The following is a 27174-nucleotide window of genomic DNA, read 5'->3' as shown; positions in this document are numbered from 1 at the left end:
TGTTGTTGTTGTTGTCGTTGTTGTTGTGATTACTATTACATCCTGCTCCCACCGCTCTCCCTCCACAGATGATTGTAAGTACAGCACTCCTGCGTGTGTGTTTGTCTGTCCGTCCGCGGTGGTTGGTTTTCTCTGCTATATGTGGCTGCAGTTCTCCCCCGTTTTTTGCCCTCCATCACACCTTATCCAGTCTCTGGGGGCCTCCTCTCTTTGACCTGTCCCATCTTCTCTTCGTCTTCTTCTTCTTCTTTCTCTTCTCTCTAACTCTGTCTCTCTTTTGAGAAGCATGGTGCATTCCTGACTGGTTCTGGTCGGTCCCACCCCCTCAACAATATCCACCAATCAGTGCCCCCCCGCCCCCCTCCCCTCTTCTGCTACACTCTCCTCAAGCAGGAAGTGGTTCTCCTCTCTTGCATCTTCTGTTGCCTTGTTTCTTCTCATGCATTGTGTCCTTTTTTCCCACCTGGACTCCGGTGGGCTGACTGATCTTTTGGTGGCCTGGTATCTGGTGTCCTGCCCTCCTTCGCCTCCTTTTCCCTCCTTTTTAGCCACCACTGTCCACCAATATTCCCACTTTCCCCCCCACTGTTTGAACTGTTTCCCGACCACCCCGCCCCATCCCCACTGTGGGTTTGTTGCTTGCATCCGATCTATTCCAACACTGCAGTCTTCTCTCAGTATACCGTACAACACCGTACTGTACTGTATGTCTCTACAGACCTGTTCTGTTGGTCTGTCCGGGTTTGGTTTCATGTTCCGTTGTCGTTATGGTTATTGTGAATTTGGTATTATTGATTTTGCTGTTTCTTTCAGGAGGTCATTGGTTCAGGTTGATATTTAGTAAAAAAAATACAAGATGGATTCTAACTGTGCAGAGCAAAAATCATATATCCAGTATTAGCTAATCAAATATTAGGTTATTCCGTCTTATTTTAATAAGAGCCTTCAGAGTTGGCAAATGTAATCTATGGTTCATTTTTAGAATCTGACCTGACCATATGTATGTTTGCTGATCGAAAGGATTGTTAGGAAGTAGTTGATTTCTGTTACTGATGTATTATTTGCAAATTACGGCGTCCCAGACATGACATGGGGAGGAAAAAACTCTAATTCATAGCCACAACATGTTATTTTGTGGGCACGAAATAGAATAAAATGTAATTGGCCAATTTTCTACAAAATTTTTTTAAAACATGGAAATCATTTATATGATGTCAAATCTTGATCAAATCAAATATATATATATATATATGATCAAATATATGGAATATGGAAGATTAGTTTGCAGTTTAACTATTAACTTAAAATATAAATAGCTTTATGTAACGACAAAAACAGAAATAAAATATATTATATTATATTATATTTATAAATAATTCAAGCAGATTCCAATATGTCTGTAAAAGCTTCATATTGGCAGATGGGAACATAATATGAAATTTGATCCTATATCCAACCTGCCAATTCATCACATAGAACTTTAATGTAATGCCTTTTATTTAGCCTTTTACTTCCTTCTTCTTTTATCTTCTTACCATAGAGGAATAGTTTGAAGAAGACAATTTGGATCTTTCCATTCAAGACTGATTCCACACTCGTGCTGGTGTATCATTATAGGTTGTAATCAGTGTTTTATGTTGAACAATAGCTCACATAAAGACTACATGCAAAGTGTGGCTCTGTTCGTACTTCACAAGCATAAAGCTGTTGGATAAGTTGGTCTTATCTTATCTTATCATTGTTTCATAGATGCACAAAACAAAACTACAGCATCAGTGTTGGCATCACACTCGTCTTTTTTATTTATCTTTACACAAAAACAAAAAGTAAATGTGTCAGTCGAGTGCTTTAATCATCCTTCAGCACTTGACTCTGTAAAATCAAAACAAGTGTCTTCATTCTGTCAAATACTAGTTTGTTTCAGTCTGACTTTCTATTATTATTAATACAGTATATAGCTTTTGTTTTCATGATAAATTTTCATAGCATACACTCTATCAGGTTCTGTGTGGGTTTCTACCATTTAATATTCCTTCTTCCTTCTCCGTTTCTTGTAGTTTCCTCATTGTTCTCTAAATGATTGATTTCATAAGTGACCTGTTTCTAGTATCAGACCACACTGTTTGGTGCCATTGTTGTAGTTCGCTATCAGGAACCATCATTAAAAAGCAAACGTCACCTGTATGCTTATAGAGAAAAGTCTTATTCTAATATGCCAACTATCAGTTTATCAAGCGTTGTCATTTATTTATTTATTTATTTTTTAATATTGTTCTGTGCGTGATAAACACTCCCCCTTTATTGGAAGAAGACATGTTCCCGGCACTGACGATGATGACCTCAGATTTTGTTTACATTTTGCAAAGGAGCATGTGCAAATTGTTGTTTGCGTGCTAATCAGTGAGAGCGAAGTCAGACTGCTAGGGATTGGCCTTTGCTTGAAGTATTAACCACGTGCTCTCTTTCCAGGGGAGGCTGAAGAGTGCTTCTCACAGTGATGTAAGGACTAAACCCCCTCAGATCATTGTGTCTCGTCTCTCTCCTCTATGTCTTTTCACCGTGTCTCTGTCTCTCTCCCTCAGCTCCGCAGTCAGACAAAGCAGTGGAGATATTGTTTTTTGTATTGTGAAAACAGGTCATACATTCTAATGTGCTGAGCAGAGAGTTACGCTCAAACGCACCACAAACCACAGGACAAGGAGTTCATTTGATTTTGGTTTTAAAAGCAGCACAGCTATCAACAAAGAAGAACAACATGGCAACTGTTTCCCAGTGTCATTTCTGTTCATAAGCAAGGTTAAAACCATTATTGACTGTTTTTTTTTGTCATCTTCAGTTCAGACATTTTCTGGCATGTATCGCTATAATTAGCCATAGGTCAACTAGAAACCACTTGATGGTGAACTCTTTGACTTTGTATGGGTTTATGGTGCACTATATTTTGCATATAGTGTCAGAAGATCTATGAATACTTTATCTTCATCACTGCAGTCACTAATTCTTACTGGAGGAAATGTGGATTATTACTCCAAGCATTGTTTCTGTTATCTGAATACATTTTAGATTATAAGACACCGCACTTTTCAAAAATGCTTATTCATCCCTAAAGGTTTGATATTATACTGAAACTTCTACATTTGTTTATTTTTAGTGCTGGGCACTAGGCAAACGCACGTTAACGCATGGCGCGTTTCCACGGCGACTGACCGGGAAAAGACGCTTGTGACGTCATGTTTACGTGGCCGCGACACCGTAGTTCAGGCACCGTTTACCAGTTAGCTACCTTTTTCCAGCCAGTCGTCATGGAAGCGCGTCATGCGTCAACGTGCGTTAACGTTCACGCCGTTTACGCGCCCAGCACTATTTTATTTAACTTAATTTTGTTGCTTGTTTTTCAGAAACTTCACTAGGTTTTGGACAAACAATATACCATATATTGTCATATTATATTTTACATCTGAAGCTGTAAGCAAAGGTCAGATTTAAAGGAGTAGTATGACACTTAAATATCATTGCATACACCACAGGGTTACTACAGGGCTGCAGCTTGTATGTGTGAGTGCACAACTATTTTCCAACCTTCAATATGAGCTGAGTCACTTTCCCTCCACTCTGTGTGTGTACTGTGTGTGTGTGTGTGTGTGTGTGTGTGTGTGTGTGAATACAGTAAAACACAGATAAGTATGATTACGTCTCTCGAAGGAAAGCGTACGCTGGCGCCCGTAAAGCGACTTCCTGTGGAGTGACTGTTGATGAATGTGCACGTTAGAAAACGTCGCTGTCCTCTGTGTGACACGTTTACTGTTACTGCCCTCATTTGTCGGAATAATAACACTGCTCTCTCTCGTTCTATCTCTGTCTCTTTCCCCTCTCTCTTCGCCTCTTCCAGGGAACTCAGCTCATCTTTAACGCTGCTAAGGAGCTCGGGCAGCTGTCCAAGCTAAAGGTACTGTCTGCTGTGACGCTACACTGGGATCTGGAGCAGGAAACATATTTTGGACATGAATGGACAGAGCGGTCATTTTTGTTTTGTGTCCTTCTCTTTCGTGGTTGTCTTCAGGAGCACATGGTCCGTGAAGAGGCCAAAGCACTCTCACCAAAGCAGTGTGCTGTGATAGAGCTGGCTCTGGACACCATCAAGGTAAAGCACACACCTTTACATTTAGGTGCCACTTTGTCTTCAGGCCTGACATCATTGAGAATTTGCATTGTTTTATATGTAGAAACACATGTGCTGTACTAGGAAAAGCAGTTCAGTCACAGAATTGAATGTTTCACTCTTTATTGCATTCGAATAATGCTCGTGTTTGACGTCCAGGCTCCGACTCAATCACTCCCTCCAGATATGTTACACTGACATATCCGCAAGCGATTAGCAGCAAGCATAGCAAATCCCCCTGGAGCCTGCAGGTGGACACTGGGGTGGTGGTGGGGCTTAATGCATGAGCAGTAACAGCAGTTGCACTGATGAGCTGTGGGAGAGACAGGAAGAATATGCAGCTAAAATAGCCTGGGTGTGTATGTGAGGCGTGTTATTATGGACTTGGGAACCAACTGGAGCTGGCTTTCTGAAAAGCTCGCTTTTCATTTTCAATGATTCCTTCCTCTGTGATATTTTAAATAGGTGCATTTTTTTTTCCCTTTGTGTTAGCAATACTTCCATGCTGGTGGTGTGGGTCTGAAGAAGACCTTCCTGGAGAAGAGCCCTGACCTCCAGTCTCTGCACTATGCCCTGTCCCTCTACACGCAGGCCACAGACAAACTGATTAAGACTTTTGTCCAGTCGCAAAATGCACAAGGTAAACAGTTTTTGTTCTCTGTGACATTCCTTTCTCTTTCTCTGGAAAATGTACGATTCCCTGTGTTTTCAAGTGTCTTCATTTGCTAAAAGAGACTTAATTTACAATATCTTGTGAATCTCTTATTTGGTTCACAATAATATCCCATTCTTTTTCAACGCTCTCTCAGAGGAGCTAATCTACTTGGCGTCTCCTACTCGTTTGTTGACGTTCAGGTTTTCCAAATTCCATCATCAGCTTTATAACCCGTAAAATGTCCAACCCATAAATGTTCAGCCTGTCTTCCAACTGAAACGTAACTATAGGTTGTTTTGGCAAACCCCTGAATACAACCCATAGGTAAGATTACAGTCTTTTTGAACACAACTACATACAAGTGTTTGTGAGGTTAGGGCTTAAAAAAGACAGGCCAAACTGCCGGTGGAAACCTCAGCGCAGCTTCTTGATTGTGACACACCTGCTGTTAGTTATTTTACCACTAGGGGTGCTCATTTAAAAATATACCCATTGGTCCTAATTCCTGCATATGACTTGTAGTTACTTTTCTTTGGAGTACAGTCCAGGAAGTGTCTCACACACTTAATAGAGCATTTAGTTGAGGCTGTAGCAGCTCAACATTTTCTCCTAGTTTTGAAATGCTAAGTCTCTTGGTAGCCAGCATTCAGAAAAAACAGACACTATTATTCACATGATCTGACAGCTATTTGCAAAGGGAAAAAAAATGAAATAGCCACCCCCTCTTTTCTCTTTTGCGCTTCGATTCTGCTGCTCAGCTTCCATCACACTGTCAGATGGCAACACAACAGACAGCGTCTTTGTAGAAGCGCTGATGCTGACACAGTGTCCCTGGGCACTGCTCACAGAAATGCTATTCGAGGGGTAGATTTAAAATTTAATTAAGTAAAATGTCACGCAGTTTTCTGAAGCATACCTAGAGTATATTTCGCTGCATGTCGCTGGAGCAGCTGCTGCAACTGAGAAGAATGAAGAGCCAGTTTAGAAGAAATAAGTCATTCGACGTATTTGTGTTGGTCTGTTTCTCATCTTTCTACGTGTGTCTCTCCTTTTTCTGTCCACTCCCTCCTTCTGCCCCATCTGTGGGCCAGTGTTCGGCGGGAAGGGGGTGAGGTTCACCACTAGTGAGGATGTTTACCCAGACAAGGGTATGTGTCACTCAGGGGCCTGAGACACCCAGGACTGCCAGAAAGTCTCTAGACCAAATCCCAACTCTCGCTCCACCCTCCACCTCCCTCCACATGTGCATCCTTAAACTCCCCCCGCCTGCTCAGACTCATCACAGCAGACAAATGCAATGCACAGATGGGACATAGACAAACATGCATTCTTCTCTTTTTTTTCTCTCTTATGTTTGTGCCTTTTTGCACACACACATACAGTGAGCCCCACACCAATACAAACATAGACTTTAAGCATTCATGCATGTAATGTACACACTGACGTCTGTATGTACGCTACTGCACGGAATACATACACTAGTGAATGTATGTATGAGCAGACACAAAAGCATGACGTGCGGACATCAGACGAGAAGCATTAAAAGTGTGGAGGAATCCTGATCCAGCATGATGTCAGACTGCCAGAGGCCCGAGGGTCAAGTGTGTGTGTGTGTGTGTGTGTGTGTGTGTGTGTGTGTGTGTGTGTGTGTGTTGAGAGTGAATCGCTGACGAGCAGTTTGACAGAATGATTATCCTGAAGGTTGCTGAAGCAGAGGTGTAGTGTGTTGTTGCAGTGTGCTCCCCCCCCCCCCCCCACCCACACACACACACACACACACACTGTGGCTGTAGTGAAAGATGCTGACGAAGAGGAGGAGCTTATGAAAATAATGATGACTGCTCTGCTGGCTCAGTTTGTCTGGGAGGCCCACCGCGTCCTGTCCTGTTCTATCTAAGAGTTCTTGACTCATTCGCTCTCCGCAGACTGAGCCAATCAGAATCTGGCCCTCTGGTCATGTGGCTTGTTTTCTGTCACATTAGATTTGTTTTAAAAGATTTGGATTCTTTCTCACAATAACATCAAATGATTCAGTCGTGTTTGGCGTTCAGTGGTATTTAAGTTTCATCTTTCGGTTGCTCATAACAGTTCTGTTTGTAACGGACGTCCATGTCTGTAGAAAGAAATTAATTAACTCCCTGTCATAATTTACTCTGTAGTTTTCTCAAACGTGAGATTTGTTCTTATGAGTTTGACAGTTGCTGGGAAAAAAAAGCTCTGATCTGTGATCTGTCATCACTGTCTGTGGACTATGATCTGTTGCTGAAATGATCAAGGGCCAGTTGTACCAATGCAGTGAACATGACTGATGATTTGATGAAATCACAGCACATGTCGAGTCAAAGCTTGTTCACCATATTCATATTCGCTGACTGACTGGGAGGCAGTGAAAAGATAATCACTTGTGATATTTTAAATTGTAACCTGGATCAATTAACAACGGAAAAGACAATGGATCGTGAAAATGTGGATTCATATATCACTTTTAGCTTTAAAGCTGGGGCTGCGTTTGAGCTAAGAAGGAGAGTTTTCTTTGTGACTGTTAAAGGGGTTGGTAATGTTTAGGTGGCAGTTGAACTGTCGAAAGGTTGTGAATGTTGTGGTCTATGATTGATGATAAGGCACTTAAGATGGTTTTTCCAGAAAGTCTGGACAAGGCCATGCATCGTGAAAGTTATTGTATGTTGTGTATAACGTGCAGTGTGTGCACATATCATGATCTTGGAGATTCATTCTATGTAGTTTATGTTGTGTTCTATGAATGGATTTGTACTGAAGTCGACGTGTAGTATCTTTTGACATTGTGAAGATGTTATTACAGATACTTGTCCAGAATCTGGAGTCTATGGTAATTGATGGGCCTTTTACCCATTTAATGACTGGATGATGAAGGTTATTGTACTTCACTTGACTTATGGTTTTACTTAGTCTCTTGATTAATCGGGGGTGTTTTAAAAGCCACATACAAAAAAACATCACTTATTCCCTTTAAAAAGTCATTTTCCACAGCGTCTCTTGTGTTTGTTTTAGCGGAGAAGCCTACGCTTCCCTGGCAGTGTCGTCCTTCCTGCCTACTCAGCCAGCAAACCTTCCTTATCTTTCATGGACGTCCAGATGGACGACTGCTGCTCTCTTTGGTCCTGTTGGCAGCAAGACCAACAATCCCATCATGCTCTCCAGGGAGATGCAGCGCGATGCATGCCAAGAACATTCTGCCGTCTAACTCCCACAGACACCTTGTTCAGTGGGTGGTTAGTTGAAAAAAAAAAAAAAAAACACACACACAGGCTCACGGTCATCACCACAAAGATACCCTTGACAGAATGAAGACACTAATTGAAACATTTAAAATGAATGTCCATCTGTCAATGGAGTTATGGAATTAAACCACAGCAAAAAAGTAACACACCAAGACAATGAGGACAAAAAAAATCCACCATGTCCCGTCCAGACAAAGGAGCTGGAGCCTCAGTGGAACTATCCAAAGGTTATAGACCTTGACCTCTTCACTCTAAACAGTCCTGCAGCTTCAACTATATAACCAGGGATGCCAGATCTATTTTGGGCGGAGGATGCTGAAGTGTTGATATTTTAGTTTGTGGTGAAAGCTAAGGTTGATAAGTCTGGAAAACGAGCAATAGCTGCAGGCTACACTAAAAAAAAAAGAGTCACGCGATGCATCCTGTCGTCTCTGTTGCCCAATTGGCAGAATGGACAATTTTGGACGACAAAGTATACCATGACATTTTTGTCAAATTCTGGACGACATACTATACTATGACATTTTTGTCAAATTTAAAAAAAAGAAGTTTTGGTCCAAAATTTGACAAAAACGTCATACTATAATATGTTGTCCAAAATTTGTCAATTAAAAAAATAAAATAAAATTTGGTCCCAAAATTTGACAAAAAAGTCCTAGTATAGTATGTTGTCCAAGAATGGTCGAAAACGTCATAGTAAAGTATGTCTTCCAAAAATGGTCAAAATTGGTCAAAAACGACAAAGTATAGTATGTGGTCCAAAAATGGTCGAAAACGTCATAGTATAGTATGTCGTCCAAAAATGGTCAATATTGGTCAAAAACGTCATAGCATACTATGTAGTCCCATAATGGTCAAAAACGTCATAGTATAGTATGTCGTCCAAAAATGATCGAAAACGTCATACTATACTATGTCGTCTACACTCGGACAAATTTTTTGAAAACATTTCATTTTGGACCATAATTTGGTCCAAAATTGAACCAAACCATCATACTATACTATGTCATCCAAAATCATAAAATTCAAAAAAACTATATTTTTAGCCCAAAATGTGACCAAAACGTCATACTATACTATGCCGTCGACCTCAATGTCATACTACACTATTTCAGCCAAAGTCTGACCATTTTTGTGAAAAAAACTGCTGGTCCAAATGTGACCAAAACGTCATACTATACTATGTCGTCCAAAATCGGAAAATTCAAAAAAAGATTTTTTTTTACCCCAAAATGTGACCAAAGCGTCATATTATACTATGCCGTCGACCTCAATGTCATACTACACTATTTCAGCCAAAATCTGACAATTTTTGTGAAAAAAACTTCTATACTATGTCCTCCAAAATTGGGCAATATTTTTAGGAAAGATCGTTGGGTGTGGGATTTGAACCAGGGTCACCTGCAATGAGACAATGACATACTGTACTATGTCGTCGACCACAATGTCATACTAGACTATTCCATCCAAAATCTGACCATTATTCTGGAAAAAATGTTTGGTCCAAAATTGAACCAAAACATCATACTATACTATGTCGTCTAAACTCGGACAAATTTTTTGAAAACCTTTTATTACCCCAAAATGTGACCAAAACGTCATACTTATACTATGCCGTCGACCTCAATGTCATACTACACTATTTCGACCATTTTTTTGAAAAAAAAATTTGGCCCAAAATGTGACCAAAACATCATACTATACTATGTCGTCGACCACAATGTCATGATATACTATGTTGTCCAAAAGCAGACCATTTTTTTGCAAAAAAGATTTTGGTCCAAAATTTGACCAAAACGTCATACTATACTATGTCGTCCACCACAATGTCATAGTATGGTATGCCGTCCAAAAATGGTCAAAATTGTTCAAAAACGTCATAGTATAGTATGTCGTCCAAAAATGGTCAAAATTGGTCAAAAAAGTCATAGTATAGTATGTCGTCCAAAAATGTCAAAAACGTCATAGTATAGTATGTCGTCCAAAAATGGTCAAAAACGTCATAGTATGGTATGTCGTCCAAAATTTGACAAAAAAGTCATAGTATAGTATGTCGTCTAAAATTTGACAAAAAAGTCATAGTATAGTATGTCGTCTAAAATTTGACAAAAGGGTCATAGTATAGTATGTCGTCCAAAATTTGACAAAAAAGTCATACTTTAGTATGTCGTCCAAAATTTGACAAAAAGTCATAGTATAGTATGGCGTCCAAAATTTGACAAAAAAGTCATAATATAGTATGTCGTCTAAAAGTTGACAAAAAAGTCATAGTATAGTATGTCGTCTAAAATTTGACAAAAAAGTCATAGTATAGTATGTCGTCCAAAATTTGACAAATAGGTCATAGTATAGTATGTCGTCTAAAAGTTGACAAAAAAGTCATAGTATAGTATGTCGTCTAAAATTTGACAAAAGAGTCATAGTATAGTATGTCGTCTAAAAGTTGACAAAAATGTCATAGTATAGTATGTCGTCCCAAATTTGACAAAAAAGTCATAGTATAGTATGTCGTCCAAAAATGGTCAAAATTGGTCAAAAAAGTCATAGTATAGTATGTCGTCCAAAAATGTCAAAAACGTCATAGTATAGTATGTCGTCCAAAAATGGTCAAAAACGTCATAGTATGGTATGTCGTCCAAAATTTGACAAGAAAGTCATACAAAAGAATGTCGTCCAAAATTTTACAAAAAGGTCATAGTATAGTATGTTGTCCCAAATTTGACAAAAAAGTCACAGTATAAGTATGTCGTCCAAAATGTGACAAAATATCATACTTTAGTATGTCGTCGACCACAATGTCATGATATACTATGTTGTCCAAAAGCAGACCATTTTTTTGCAAAAAGATTTTGGTCCAAAATTTGACCAAAACGTCATACTATGTCGTCGACCACAATGTCATAGTATGGTATGCCGTCCAAAAATGGTCAAAATTGTTCAAAAACGTCATAGTATAGTATGTCGTCCAAAAATGGTCAAAATTGGTCAAAAAAGTCATAGTATAGTATGTCGTCCAAAAATGGTCAAAAACGTCATAGTATAGTATGTCGTCCAAAAATGGTCAAAAACGTCATAGTATGGTATGTCGTCCAAAATTTGACAAAAAAGTCATAGTATAGTATGTCATCTAAAATTTGACAAAAAGGTCATGGTATAGTATGTTGTCCCAAATTTGACAAAAAAGTCACAGTATAAGTATGTCGTCCAAAATGTGACAAAAATATCATACTTTAGTATGTCGTCGACCACAATGTCATGATACACTATGTTGTCCAAAAGCAGACCATTTTTTTGCAAAAAAGATTTTGGTCCAAAATTTGACCAAAACGTCATACTATACTATGTCGTCGACCACAATGTCATAGTATGGTATGCCGTCCAAAAATGGTCAAAATTGTTCAAAAACGTCATAGTATAGTATGTCGTCCAAAAATGGTCAAAATTGGTCAAAAAAGTCATAGTATAGTATGTTGTCCAAAAATGGTCAAAAACGTCATAGTATGGTGTGTCGTCCAAAATTTGACAAAAAAGTCATAGTATAGTATGTCGTCTAAAATTTGACAAAAAAGTCATAGTATAGTATGTTGTCTAAAATTTGACAAAAGGGTCATAGTATAGTATGTCGTCCAAAATTTGACAAAAAAGTCATACATTAGTATGTCGTCCAAAATTTGACAAAAAGTCATAGTATAGTATGTCGTCCAAAATTTGACAAAAAAGTCATAATATAGTATGTCGTCTAAAAGTTGACAAAAATGTCAAAGTATAGTATGTCGTCCAAAATTTGACAAAAAAGTCATAGTATAGTATGTCGTCTAAAATTTGACAAAAAAGTCATAGTATAGTATGTAGTCCAAAATTTGACAAATAGGTCATAGTATAGTATGTCGTCTAAAAGTTGACAAAAAAGTCATAGTATAGTATGTCGTCTAAAATTTGACAAAAAAGTCATAGTATAGTATGTCGTCTAAAAGTTGACAAAAATGTCATAGTATAATATGTCGTCCCAAATTTGACAAAAAAGTCATAGTAAAAGTATGTCGTCCAAAATTTGACAAAAAAGTCATAGTATAGTATGTCGTCTAAAATTTGACAAAAAAGTCCTAGTATAGTATGTCGTCTAAAATTTTACAAAAAAGTCATAGTATAGTATGTCGTCTAAAAGTTGACAAAAATGTCATAGTATAGTATGTCGTCCAAAATTTGACAAGAAAGTCATACAAAAGAATGTCGTCCAAAATTTTACAAAAAAGTCATAGTATAGTATGTCGTCCAAAATTTGACAAAAAGGTCATAGAATAGTATGTTGTCCCAAATTTGACAAAAAAGTCATAGTATAAGTATGTCGTCCAAAATGTGACAAAAATATCATACTTTAGTATGTCGTCGACCACAATGTCATGATATACTATGTTGTCCAAAAGCAGACCATTTTTTTGCAAAAAAGATTTTGGTCCAAAATTTGACCAAAACGTCATACTATGCTATGTCGTCGACCACAATGTCATAGTATGATGGTATGCCGTCCAAAAATTGTCAAAATTGTTCAAAAATGTCATAGTATAATATGTCGTCCAAAAATGGTCAAAATTGGTCAAAAAAGTCATAGTATAGTATGTCGTCCAAAAATGGTCAAAAACGTCATAGTATGGTATGTCGTCTAAAATTTGACAAAAATGTCATAGTATAGTATGTCGTCCAAAATTTGACAAATAGGTCATAGTATAGTATGTCGTCCAAAATTTGACAAATAGGTCATAGTATAGTATGTCGTCTAAAAGTTGACAAAAAGTCATAGTATAGTATGTGGTCCAAAATTTGACAAAAAAGTCATAGTATAGTATGTCGTCCAAAACTTGACAAAAATGTCATAGTATAGTATGTTGTCCCAAATTTGACAAAAAAGTCATAGTATAGTATGTCGTCCAAAATTTTACAAAAAAGTCATAGTATAGTATGTCGTCCAAAACTTGACAAAAAAGTCATAGTATAGTTTGTTGTCCCAAATTTGACAAATTGTCACAGTATAAGTATGTCGTCCAAAATGTGACAAAAATATCATACTTTAGTATGTCGTCCAAAATCTGACAAAAAGTCATTGTATAGTATGTCGTCCAAAATTTGACAAAAAATCCAAAGTATAGTATGTCGTCCAAAATTTGACAAAAAGGTCATAGTATAGTATGTCGTCTAAAAGTTGAAAAAAATGTCATAGTATAGTATGTCGTCTAAAATTTGACAAAAAAGTCATAGTATAGTATGTCGTCTAAAAGTTGACAAAAATGTCAAAGTATAGTATGTCGTCCAAAATTTGACAAAAAGTCATAGTATAAGTATGTCGTCCAAAATTTGACAAAAAAGTAATCGTATAGTATGGCGTCCCAAATTGGACAAAAGAGTCATAGTATAGTATGTCGTTCAAAATTTGACAAAAAAGTCATAGTATAGTATGTCGTCCAAAATTTGACAAAAAAGTCATACATTAGTATGTCGTCCAAAATTTGACAAAAAAGTCATAGTATAGTATGTCGTCCAAAATTTGACAAAAAGGTCATAGTATAGTATGTTGTCCCAAATTTGACAAAAAAGTCACAGTATAAGTATGTCGTCCAAAATGTGACAAAAATATCATACTTTAGTATGTCGTCCAAAATTTGACAAAAAAGTCATAGTATAGTATGTCGTCTAAAATTTGACAAAAAAGTCATAGTATAGTATGTCATCCAAAATTTGACAAAAAAGTCATAGTATAGTATGTCGTCTAAAATTTGACAAAAAAGTCATAGTATAGTATGTCGTCCAAAATTTGACAAAAAAGTCATAGTATAGTATGTCGTCAAAAAGTTGACAAAAAAGTCATAGTATAGTATGTCGTCTAAAAGTTGACAAAAAAGTCATAGTATAGTATGTCGTCTAAAATTTGACAAAAAAGTCATAGTATAGTGTGTCGTCCAAAATTTGACAAAAAAGTCATAGTATAGTATGTCGTCCAAAATTTGACAAAAAAGTCATAGTATAGTATGTCGTCCAAAATTTGACAAAAAAGTCCTAGTATAGTATGTCGTCTAAAATTTGACAAAAAAGTCCTAGTATAGTATGTCGTCTAAAATTTGACAAAAAAGTCATAGTATAGTATGTCGTCTAAAAGTTGACAAAAATGTCATAGTATAGTATGTCGTCCAAAATTTGACAAGAAAGTCATACAAAAGAATGTCGTCCAAAATTTGACAAAAAAGTCATACGATAGTATGTCGTCTAAAATTTGACAAAAAGGTCATAGTATAGTATGTTGTCCCAAATTTGACAAAAAAGTCACAGTATAAGTATGTCGTCCAAAATGTGACAAAAATATCATACTTTAGTATGTCGTCCAAAATTTGACAAAAAAGTCATAGTATAGTATGTCGTCTACAATTTGACAAAAAAGTCATAGTATAGTATGTCGTCCAAAATTTGACAAAAATATCATACTTTAGTATGTCGTCCAAAATTTGACAAAAAAGTCATAGTATAGTATGTCGTCCAAAATTTGACAAAAAAGTCATAGTATAGTATGTCGTCTAAAATTTGACAAAAAAGTCATAGTATAGTATGTCGTCCAAAATTTGACAAAAAAGTCATAGTATAGTATGTCGTCTAAAATTTGACAAAAAAGTCATAGTATAGTATGTCGTCCAAAATTTGACAAAAAAGTCATAGTATAGTATGTCGTCCAAAAGTTGACAAAAAAGTCATAGTATAGTATGTCGTCTAAAATTTGACAAAAAAGTCATAGTATAGTATGTCGTCCAAAATTTGACAAAAAAGTCATAGTATAGTATGTCGTCCAAAATTTGACAAAAAAGTCATAGTATAGTATGTCGTCCAAAATTTGACAAAAAAGTCATAGTATAGTATGTCGTCCAAAATTTGACAAAAAAGTCATAGTATAGTATGTCGTCTAAAAGTTGACAAAAAAGTCATAGTATAGTATGTCGTCTTAAAGTTGACAAAAATGTCATAGTATAGTATGTCGTCCCAAATTTGACAAAAAAGTCATAGTAAAAGTATGTCGTCCAAAATTTGACAAAAAAGTCATAGTATAGTATGTCTAAAATTTGACAAAAAAGTCCTAGTATAGTATGTCGTCTAAAATTTGACAAAAAAGTCATAGTATAGTATGTCGTCTAAAAGTTGACAAAAATGTCATAGTATAGTATGTCGTCCCAAATTTGACAAAAAAGTCACAGTATAAGTATGTCGTCCAATATGTGACAAAAATATCATACTTTAGTATGTCGTCCAAAATTTGACAAAAAAGTCATAGTATAGTATGTCGTCCAAAATTTGACAAAAAAGTCATAGTATAGTATGTCGTCCAAAATTTGACAAAAAAGTCATAGTATAGTATGTCGTCCAAAATTTGACAAAAAAGTCATAGTATAGTATGTCGTCCAAAATTTGACAAAAAAGTCATAGTATAGTATGTCGTCCAAAATTTGACAAAAAAGTCATAGTATAGTATGTCGTCTAAAAGTTGACAAAAATGTCATAGTATAGTATGTCGTCCAAAATTTGACAAATAGGTCATAGTATAGTATGTCGTCTAAAAGTTGACAAAAAAGTCATAGTATAGTATGTCGTCTAAAAGTTGACAAAAATGTCATAGTAAAGTATGTCGTCCAAAATTTGACAAGAAAGTCATACAAAAGAATGTCGTCCAAAATTTGACAAAAAAGTCATAGTATAGTATGTCGTCCAAAATTTGACAAAAAGGTCATAGTATAGTATGTTGTCCCAAATTTGACAAAAAAGTCATAGTAAAGTATGTCGTCCTAAATTTGACAAATAAGTCATAGTAAAAGTATGTCGTCCAAAATTTGACAAAAAAGTCATAGTATAGTATGTCGTCCTAAATTTGACAAAAAAGTCATAGTATAGTATGTTGTCCCAAATTTGACAAAAAAGTCATAGTATAGTATGTCGTCCTAAATTTGACAAAAAAGTCATAGTAAAAGTATGTCGGCCAAAATTTGACAAAAAAGTCATAGTATAAGTATGTCGTCTTAAATTTGACAAAAAAGTCCTAGTATAGTATGTCGTCTAAAATTTGACAAAAAAGTCCTAGTATAGTATGTCGTCTAAAAGTTGACAAAAATGTCATAGTATAGTATGTCGTCCAAAATTTGACAAGAAAGTCATACAAAAGAATGTCGTCCAAAATTTGACAAAAAAGTCATAGTATAGTATGTCGTCCAAAATTTGACAAAAAGGTCATAGTATAGTATGTTGTCCCAAATTTAACAAAAAAGTCACAGTATAGTATGTCGTCTAAAATTTGACAAAAATGTCATAGTATAGTATGTCGTCCAAAATTTGACAAAAAAGTCATAGTATAGTATGTCGTCTAAAAGTTGACAAAAAAGTCATAGTAAAGTATGTCGTCTAAAATTTGACAAAAAAGTCATAGTATAGTATGTCGTCCAAAATTTGACAAAAAAGTCATAGTATAGTATGTCGTCCAAAATTTGACAAAAAAGTCATAGTATAGTATGTTGTCCAAAATTTGACAAAAAAGTCATAGTATAGTATGTCGTCTAAAAGTAGACAAAAATGTCATAGTATAGTATGTCGTCCAAAATTTGACAAATAGGTCATAGTATAGTATGTCGTCTAAAAGTTGACAAAAAAGTCATAGTATAGTATGTCGTCTAAAAGTTGACAAAAATGTCATAGTATAGTATGTCGTCCAAAATTTGACAAAAAAGTCATAGTATAGTATGTCGTCTAAAAGTTGACAAAAAAGTCATAGTATAGTATGTCGTCCAAAATTTGACAAAAAAGTCATAGTATAGTATGTTGTCCAAAATTTGACAAAAAAGTCATAGTATAGTATGTCGTCCAAAATTTGACAAAAAAGTCATAGTATAGTATGTCGTCTAAAAGTTGACAAAAATGTCATAGTATAGTATGTCGTCTAAAATTTGACAAAAAAGTCATAGTATAGTATGTCGTCTAAAAGTTGACAAAAATGTCATAGTATATAGTATGTCGTCTAAAAGTTGACAAAAATGTCATAGTATAGTATGTCGTCTAAAATTTGACAAAAAAGTCATAGTATAGTATGTCGTCCAAAATTTGACAAAAATGTCATAGTATAGTATGTCGTCCTAAATTTGACAAAAAAGTCATAGTAAAAGTATGTCGTCCAAAATTTGACAAAAAAGTCATAGTATAGTATGTCGTCCTAAATTTGACAAAAAAGTCATAGTATAGTATGTTGTCCCAAATTTGACAAAAAAGTCATAGTATAGTATGTCGTCCTAAATTTGACAAAAAAGTCATAGTAAAAGTATGTCGGCCAAAATTTGACAAAAAAGTCATAGTATAGTATGTCGTCTTAAATTTGACAAAAAAGTCCTAGTATAGTATGTCGTCTAAAATTTGACAAAAAAGTCCTAGTATAGTATGTCGTCTAAAAGTTGACAAAAATGTCATAGTATCGTATGTCGTCCAAAATTTGACAAGAAAGTCATACAAAAGAATGTCGTCCAAAATTTGACAAAAAAGTCATAGTATAGTATGTCGTCCAAAATTTGACAAAAAAGTCATAGTATAGTATGTTGTCCAAAATTTGACAAAAAAGTCATAGTATAGTATGTCGTCCAAAATTTGACAAAAAAGTCATAGTATAGTATGTCGTCTAAAAGTTGACAAAAATGTCATAGTATAGTATGTCGTCTAAAATTTGACAAAAAAGTCATAGTATAGTATGTCGTCTAAAAGTTGACAAAAATGTCATAGTATATAGTATGTCGTCTAAAAGTTGACAAAAATGTCATAGTATAGTATGTCGTCTAAAATTTGACAAAAAAGTCATAGTATAGTATGTCGTCCAGAATTTGACAAAAATGTCATAGTATAGTATGTCGTCCTAAATTTGACAAAAAAGTCATAGTAAAAGTATGTCGTCCAAAATTTGACAAAAAAGTAATCGTATAGTATGGCGTCCCAAATTGGACAAAAGAGTCATAGTATAGTATGTCGTTCAAAATTTGACAAAAAAGTCATAGTATAGTATGTCGTCCAAAATTTGACAAAAAAGTCATACATTAGTATGTCGTCCAAAATTTGACAAAAAAGTCATAGTATAGTATGTCGTCCAAAATTTGACAAAAAGGTCATAGTATAGTATGTTGTCCCAAATTTGACAAAAAAGTCACAGTATAAGTATGTCGTCCAAAATGTGACAAAAATATCATACTTTAGTATGTCGTCCAAAATTTGACAAAAAAGTCATAGTATAGTATGTCGTCTAAAATTTGACAAAAAAGTCATAGTATAGTATGTCATCCAAAATTTGACAAAAAAGTCATAGTATAGTATGTCGTCTAAAATTTGACAAAAAAGTCATAGTATAGTATGTCGTCCAAAATTTGACAAAAAAGTCATAGTATAGTATGTCGTCAAAAAGTTGACAAAAAAGTCATAGTATAGTATGTCGTCTAAAAGTTGACAAAAAAGTCATAGTATAGTATGTCGTCTAAAATTTGACAAAAAAGTCATAGTATAGTGTGTCGTCCAAAATTTGACAAAAAAGTCATAGTATAGTATGTCGTCCAAAATTTGACAAAAAAGTCATAGTATAGTATGTCGTCCAAAATTTGACAAAAAAGTCCTAGTATAGTATGTCGTCTAAAATTTGACAAAAAAGTCCTAGTATAGTATGTCGTCTAAAATTTGACAAAAAAGTCATAGTATAGTATGTCGTCTAAAAGTTGACAAAAATGTCATAGTATAGTATGTCGTCCAAAATTTGACAAGAAAGTCATACAAAAGAATGTCGTCCAAAATTTGACAAAAAAGTCATACGATAGTATGTCGTCTAAAATTTGACAAAAAGGTCATAGTATAGTATGTTGTCCCAAATTTGACAAAAAAGTCACAGTATAAGTATGTCGTCCAAAATGTGACAAAAATATCATACTTTAGTATGTCGTCCAAAATTTGACAAAAAAGTCATAGTATAGTATGTCGTCTACAATTTGACAAAAAAGTCATAGTATAGTATGTCGTCCAAAATTTGACAAAAATATCATACTTTAGTATGTCGTCCAAAATTTGACAAAAAAGTCATAGTATAGTATGTCGTCCAAAATTTGACAAAAAAGTCATAGTATAGTATGTCGTCTAAAATTTGACAAAAAAGTCATAGTATAGTATGTCGTCCAAAATTTGACAAAAAAGTCATAGTATAGTATGTCGTCTAAAATTTGACAAAAAAGTCATAGTATAGTATGTCGTCCAAAATTTGACAAAAAAGTCATAGTATAGTATGTCGTCCAAAAGTTGACAAAAAAGTCATAGTATAGTATGTCGTCTAAAATTTGACAAAAAAGTCATAGTATAGTATGTCGTCCAAAATTTGACAAAAAAGTCATAGTATAGTATGTCGTCCAAAATTTGACAAAAAAGTCATAGTATAGTATGTCGTCCAAAATTTGACAAAAAAGTCATAGTATAGTATGTCGTCCAAAATTTGACAAAAAAGTCATAGTATAGTATGTCGTCTAAAAGTTGACAAAAAAGTCATAGTATAGTATGTCGTCTTAAAGTTGACAAAAATGTCATAGTATAGTATGTCGTCCCAAATTTGACAAAAAAGTCATAGTAAAAGTATGTCGTCCAAAATTTGACAAAAAAGTCATAGTATAGTATGTCTAAAATTTGACAAAAAAGTCCTAGTATAGTATGTCGTCTAAAATTTGACAAAAAAGTCATAGTATAGTATGTCGTCTAAAAGTTGACAAAAATGTCATAGTATAGTATGTTGTCCCAAATTTGACAAAAAAGTCACAGTATAAGTATGTCGTCCAATATGTGACAAAAATATCATACTTTAGTATGTCGTCCAAAATTTGACAAAAAAGTCATAGTATAGTATGTCGTCCAAAATTTGACAAAAAAGTCATAGTATAGTATGTCGTCCAAAATTTGACAAAAAAGTCATAGTATAGTATGTCGTCCAAAATTTGACAAAAAAGTCATAGTATAGTATGTCGTCCAAAATTTGACAAAAAAGTCATAGTATAGTATGTCGTCCAAAATTTGACAAAAAAGTCATAGTATAGTATGTCGTCTAAAAGTTGACAAAAATGTCATAGTATAGTATGTCGTCCAAAATTTGACAAATAGGTCATAGTATAGTATGTCGTCTAAAAGTTGACAAAAAAGTCATAGTATAGTATGTCGTCTAAAAGTTGACAAAAATGTCATAGTAAAGTATGTCGTCCAAAATTTGACAAGAAAGTCATACAAAAGAATGTCGTCCAAAATTTGACAAAAAAGTCATAGTATAGTATGTCGTCCAAAATTTGACAAAAAGGTCATAGTATAGTATGTTGTCCCAAATTTGACAAAAAAGTCATAGTAAAGTATGTCGTCCTAAATTTGACAAATAAGTCATAGTAAAAGTATGTCGTCCAAAATTTGACAAAAAAGTCATAGTATAGTATGTCGTCCTAAATTTGACAAAAAAGTCATAGTATAGTATGTTGTCCCAAATTTGACAAAAAAGTCATAGTATAGTATGTCGTCCTAAATTTGACAAAAAAGTCATAGTAAAAGTATGTCGGCCAAAATTTGACAAAAAAGTCATAGTATAAGTATGTCGTCTTAAATTTGACAAAAAAGTCCTAGTATAGTATGTCGTCTAAAATTTGACAAAAAAGTCCTAGTATAGTATGTCGTCTAAAAGTTGACAAAAATGTCATAGTATAGTATGTCGTCCAAAATTTGACAAGAAAGTCATACAAAAGAATGTCGTCCAAAATTTGACAAAAAAGTCATAGTATAGTATGTCGTCCAAAATTTGACAAAAAGGTCATAGTATAGTATGTTGTCCCAAATTTAACAAAAAAGTCACAGTATAGTATGTCGTCTAAAATTTGACAAAAATGTCATAGTATAGTATGTCGTCCAAAATTTGACAAAAAAGTCATAGTATAGTATGTCGTCTAAAAGTTGACAAAAAAGTCATAGTATAGTATGTCGTCCAAAATTTGACAAAAAAGTCATAGTATAGTATGTCGTCTAAAAGTAGACAAAAATGTCATAGTATAGTATGTCGTCCAAAATTTGACAAATAGGTCATAGTATAGTATGTCGTCTAAAAGTTGACAAAAAAGTCATAGTATAGTATGTCGTCTAAAAGTTGACAAAAATGTCATAGTATAGTATGTCGTCCAAAATTTGACAAAAAAAGTCATAGTATAGTATGTCGTCTAAAAGTTGACAAAAAAGTCATAGTATAGTATGTCGTCCAAAATTTGACAAAAAAGTCATAGTATAGTATGTTGTCCAAAATTTGACAAAAAAGTCATAGTATAGTATGTCGTCCAAAATTTGACAAAAAAGTCATAGTATAGTATGTCGTCTAAAAGTTGACAAAAATGTCATAGTATAGTATGTCGTCTAAAATTTGACAAAAAAGTCATAGTATAGTATGTCGTCTAAAAGTTGACAAAAATGTCATAGTATATAGTATGTCGTCTAAAAGTTGACAAAAATGTCATAGTATAGTATGTCGTCTAAAATTTGACAAAAAAGTCATAGTATAGTATGTCGTCCAAAATTTGACAAAAATGTCATAGTATAGTATGTCGTCCTAAATTTGACAAAAAAGTCATAGTAAAAGTATGTCGTCCAAAATTTGACAAAAAAGTCATAGTATAGTATGTCGTCCTAAATTTGACAAAAAAGTCATAGTATAGTATGTTGTCCCAAATTTGACAAAAAAGTCATAGTATAGTATGTCGTCCTAAATTTGACAAAAAAGTCATAGTAAAAGTATGTCGGCCAAAATTTGACAAAAAAGTCATAGTATAGTATGTCGTCTTAAATTTGACAAAAAAGTCCTAGTATAGTATGTCGTCTAAAATTTGACAAAAAAGTCCTAGTATAGTATGTCGTCTAAAAGTTGACAAAAATGTCATAGTATCGTATGTCGTCCAAAATTTGACAAGAAAGTCATACAAAAGAATGTCGTCCAAAATTTGACAAAAAAGTCATAGTATAGTATGTCGTCCAAAATTTGACAAAAAAGTCATAGTATAGTATGTTGTCCAAAATTTGACAAAAAAGTCATAGTATAGTATGTCGTCCAAAATTTGACAAAAAAGTCATAGTATAGTATGTCGTCTAAAAGTTGACAAAAATGTCATAGTATAGTATGTCGTCTAAAATTTGACAAAAAAGTCATAGTATAGTATGTCGTCTAAAAGTTGACAAAAATGTCATAGTATATAGTATGTCGTCTAAAAGTTGACAAAAATGTCATAGTATAGTATGTCGTCTAAAATTTGACAAAAAAGTTATGGTATAGTATGTCGTCCAGAATTTGACAAAAATGTCATAGTATAGTATGTCGTCCTAAATTTGACAAAAAAGTCATAGTAAAAGTATGTCGTCCAAAATTTGACAAAAAAGTCATAGTATAGTATGTCGTCCAAAATTTGACAAAAAAGTCATAGTATAGTATGTCGTCCAAAATTTGACAAAAAAGTCATAGTATAGTATGTCGTCCAAAATTTGACAAAAAAGTCATAGTATAGTATGTCGTCTAAAAGTAGACAAAAATGTCATAGTATAGTATGTCGTCCAAAATTTGACAAATAGGTCATAGTATAGTATGTCGTCTAAAAGTTGACAAAAAAGTCATAGTATAGTATGTCGTCTAAAAGTTGACAAAAATGTCATAGTATAGTATGTCGTCCAAAATTTGACAAAAAAGTCATAGTATAGTATGTCGTCTAAAAGTTGACAAAAAAGTCATAGTATAGTATGTCGTCCAAAATTTGACAAAAAAGTCATAGTATAGTATGTTGTCCAAAATTTGACAAAAAAGTCATAGTATAGTATGTCGTCCAAAATTTGACAAAAAAGTCATAGTAAAAGTATGTCGGCCAAAATTTGACAAAAAAGTCATAGTATAAGTATGTCGTCTTAAATTTGACAAAAAAGTCCTAGTATAGTATGTCGTCTAAAATTTGACAAAAAAGTCCTAGTATAGTATGTCGTCTAAAAGTTGACAAAAATGTCATAGTATAGTATGTCGTCCAAAATTTGACAAGAAAGTCATACAAAAGAATGTCGTCCAAAATTTGACAAAAAAGTCATAGTATAGTATGTCGTCCAAAATTTGACAAAAAGGTCATAGTATAGTATGTTGTCCCAAATTTAACAAAAAAGTCACAGTATAGTATGTCGTCTAAAATTTGACAAAAATGTCATAGTATAGTATGTCGTCCAAAATTTGACAAAAAAGTCATAGTATAGTATGTCGTCTAAAAGTTGACAAAAAAGTCATAGTAAAGTATGTCGTCTAAAATTTGACAAAAAAGTCATAGTATAGTATGTCGTCCAAAATTTGACAAAAAAGTCATAGTATAGTATGTCGTCCAAAATTTGACAAAAAAGTCATAGTATAGTATGTCGTCCAAAATTTGACAAAAAAGTCATAGTATAGTATGTCGTCTAAAAGTAGACAAAAATGTCATAGTATAGTATGTCGTCCAAAATTTGACAAATAGGTCATAGTATAGTATGTCGTCTAAAAGTTGACAAAAAAGTCATAGTATAGTATGTCGTCTAAAAGTTGACAAAAATGTCATAGTATAGTATGTCGTCCAAAATTTGACAAAAAAGTCATAGTATAGTATGTCGTCTAAAAGTTGACAAAAAAGTCATAGTATAGTATGTCGTCCAAAATTTGACAAAAAAGTCATAGTATAGTATGTTGTCCAAAATTTGACAAAAAAGTCATAGTATAGTATGTCGTCCAAAATTTGACAAAAAAGTCATAGTATAGTATGTCGTCTAAAAGTTGACAAAAATGTCATAGTATAGTATGTCGTCTAAAATTTGACAAAAAAGTCATAGTATAGTATGTCGTCTAAAAGTTGACAAAAATGTCATAGTATATAGTATGTCGTCTAAAAGTTGACAAAAATGTCATAGTATAGTATGTCGTCTAAAATTTGACAAAAAAGTCATAGTATAGTATGTCGTCCAAAATTTGACAAAAAAGTCATAGTAAAAGTATGTCGGCCAAAATTTGACAAAAAAGTCATAGTATAGTATGTCGTCTTAAATTTGACAAAAAAGTCCTAGTATAGTATGTCGTCTAAAATTTGACAAAAAAGTCCTCGTATAGTATGTCGTCTAAAAGTTGACAAAAATGTCATAGTATCGTATGTCGTCCAAAATTTGACAAGAAAGTCATACAAAAGAATGTCGTCCAAAATTTGACAAAAAAGTCATAGTATAGTATGTCGTCCAAAATTTGACAAAAAAGTCATAGTATAGTATGTTGTCCAAAATTTGACAAAAAAGTCATAGTATAGTATGTCGTCCAAAATTTGACAAAAAAGTCATAGTATAGTATGTCGTCTAAAAGTTGACAAAAATGTCATAGTATAGTATGTCGTCTAAAATTTGACAAAAAAGTCATAGTATAGTATGTCGTCTAAAAGTTGACAAAAATGTCATAGTATATAGTATGTCGTCTAAAAGTTGACAAAAATGTCATAGTATAGTATGTCGTCTAAAATTTGACAAAAAAGTTATGGTATAGTATGTCGTCCAGAATTTGACAAAAATGTCATAGTATAGTATGTCGTCCTAAATTTGACAAAAAAGTCATAGTAAAAGTATGTCGTCCAAAATTTGACAAAAAAGTCATAGTATAGTATGTCGTCCAAAATTTGACAAAAAAGTCATAGTATAGTATGTCGTCCAAAATTTGACAAAAAAGTCATAGTATAGTATGTCGTCCAAAATTTGACAAAAAAGTCATAGTATAGTATGTCGTCTAAAAGTAGACAAAAATGTCATAGTATAGTATGTCGTCCAAAATTTGACAAATAGGTCATAGTATAGTATGTCGTCTAAAAGTTGACAAAAAAGTCATAGTATAGTATGTCGTCTAAAAGTTGACAAAAATGTCATAGTATAGTATGTCGTCTAAAATTTGACAAAAAAGTCCTAGTATAGTATGTCGTCTAAAAGTTGACAAAAATGTCATAGTATATAGTATGTCGTCTAAAAGTTGACAAAAATGTCATAGTATAGTATGTCGTCTAAAATTTGACAAAAAAGTCATAGTATAGTATGTCGTCCAAAATTTGACAAAAATGTCATAGTATAGTATGTCGTCCTAAATTTGACAAAAAAGTCATAGTAAAAGTATGTCGTCCAAAATTTGACAAAAAAGTCATAGTATAGTATGTCGTCCTAAATTTGACAAAAAAGTCATAGTATAGTATGTTGTCCCAAATTTGACAAAAAAGTCATAGTATAGTATGTCGTCCTAAATTTGACAAAAAAGTCATAGTAAAAGTATGTCGGCCAAAATTTGACAAAAAAGTCATAGTATAGTATGTCGTCTTAAATTTGACAAAAAAGTCCTAGTATAGTATGTCGTCTAAAATTTGACAAAAAAGTCCTAGTATAGTATGTCGTCTAAAAGTTGACAAAAATGTCATAGTATCGTATGTCGTCCAAAATTTGACAAGAAAGTCATACAAAAGAATGTCGTCCAAAATTTGACAAAAAAGTCATAGTATAGTATGTCGTCCAAAATTTGACAAAAAAGTCATAGTATAGTATGTTGTCCAAAATTTGACAAAAAAGTCATAGTATAGTATGTCGTCCAAAATTTGACAAAAAAGTCATAGTATAGTATGTCGTCTAAAAGTTGACAAAAATGTCATAGTATAGTATGTCGTCTAAAATTTGACAAAAAAGTCATAGTATAGTATGTCGTCCAAAATTTGACAAAAATGTCATAGTATAGTATGTCGTCCTAAATTTGACAAAAAAGTCATAGTAAAAGTATGTCGTCCAAAATTTGACAAAAAAGTCATAGTATAGTATGTCGTCCTAAATTTGACAAAAAAGTCATAGTATAGTATGTTGTCCCAAATTTGACAAAAAAGTCATAGTATAGTATGTCGTCCTAAATTTGACAAAAAAGTCATAGTAAAAGTATGTCGGCCAAAATTTGACAAAAAAGTCATAGTATAGTATGTCGTCTTAAATTTGACAAAAAAGTCCTAGTATAGTATGTCGTCTAAAATTTGACAAAAAAGTCCTAGTATAGTATGTCGTCTAAAAGTTGACAAAAATGTCATAGTATCGTATGTCGTCCAAAATTTGACAAGAAAGTCATACAAAAGAATGTCGTCCAAAATTTGACAAAAAAGTCATAGTATAGTATGTCGTCCAAAATTTGACAAAAAGGTCATAGTATAGTATGTTTTCCCAAATTTAACAAAAAAGTCACAGTATAGTATGTCGTCTAAAATTTGACAAAAATGTCATAGTATAGTATGTCGTCCAAAATTTGACAAAAAAGTCATAGTATAGTATGTCGTCCAAAATTTGACAAAAAGGTCATAGTATAGTATGTTGTCCCAAATTTAACAAAAAAGTCACAGTATAGTATGTCGTCTAAAATTTGAGAAAAAAAATGTCATAGTATAGTATGTCGTCCAAAATTTGACAAAAAAGTCATAGTATAGTATGTCGTCTAAAAGTTGACAAAAAAGTCATAGTAAAGTATGTCGTCTAAAATTTGACAAAAAAGTCATAGTATAGTATGTCGTCCAAAATTTGACAAAAAAGTCATAGTATAGTATGTCGTCCAAAATTTGACAAAAAAGTCATAGTATAGTATGTCGTCTAAAAGTAGACAAAAATGTCATAGTATAGTATGTCGTCCAAAATTTGACAAATAGGTCATAGTATAGTATGTCGTCTAAAAGTTGACAAAAAAGTCATAGTATAGTATGTCGTCTAAAAGTTGACAAAAATGTCATAGTATAGTATGTCGTCCTAAATTTGACAAAAAAGTCATAGTAAAGTATGTCGTCCAAAATTTGACAAAAAAGTCATAGTATAGTATGTCGTCTAAAAGTTGACAAAAAAGTCATAGTATAGTATGTCGTCCAAAATTTGACAAAAAAGTCATAGTATAGTATGTTGTCCAAAATTTGACAAAAAAGTCATAGTATAGTATGTCGTCCAAAATTTGACAAAAAAGTCATAGTATAGTATGTCGT

The 27174-nt window shown here is 33.4% G+C and overlaps 1 protein-coding gene across 1 annotated transcript in view; it reads left to right on the top strand.

Annotated features, from left to right (window-relative positions):
• Window positions 1-27174, top strand: part of unc13a (unc-13 homolog A (C. elegans)) — a gene marked incomplete at both ends in the record, with an annotated part of 92553 nt that overhangs the window by 31585 nt on the left and 33794 nt on the right. The window contains 5 exons of the mRNA XM_083888544.1: window positions 2470-2499; window positions 3890-3946; window positions 4061-4141; window positions 4652-4799; window positions 5906-5962. Of these exons, the coding sequence (XP_083744670.1) occupies window positions 2470-2499; window positions 3890-3946; window positions 4061-4141; window positions 4652-4799; window positions 5906-5962 (373 nt within the window). The remainder of the gene's footprint in view (window positions 1-2469; window positions 2500-3889; window positions 3947-4060; window positions 4142-4651; window positions 4800-5905; window positions 5963-27174) is intronic.

Source organism: Microchirus variegatus (genome assembly GCF_963457635.1).
Source record: "Microchirus variegatus genome assembly, chromosome: 4".
Lineage (NCBI taxonomy): Eukaryota > Metazoa > Chordata > Actinopteri > Pleuronectiformes > Soleidae > Microchirus > Microchirus variegatus.
Note: the sequence above shows the minus strand (reverse complement) of the source record. Positions and strands in the feature narration are given on the sequence as shown.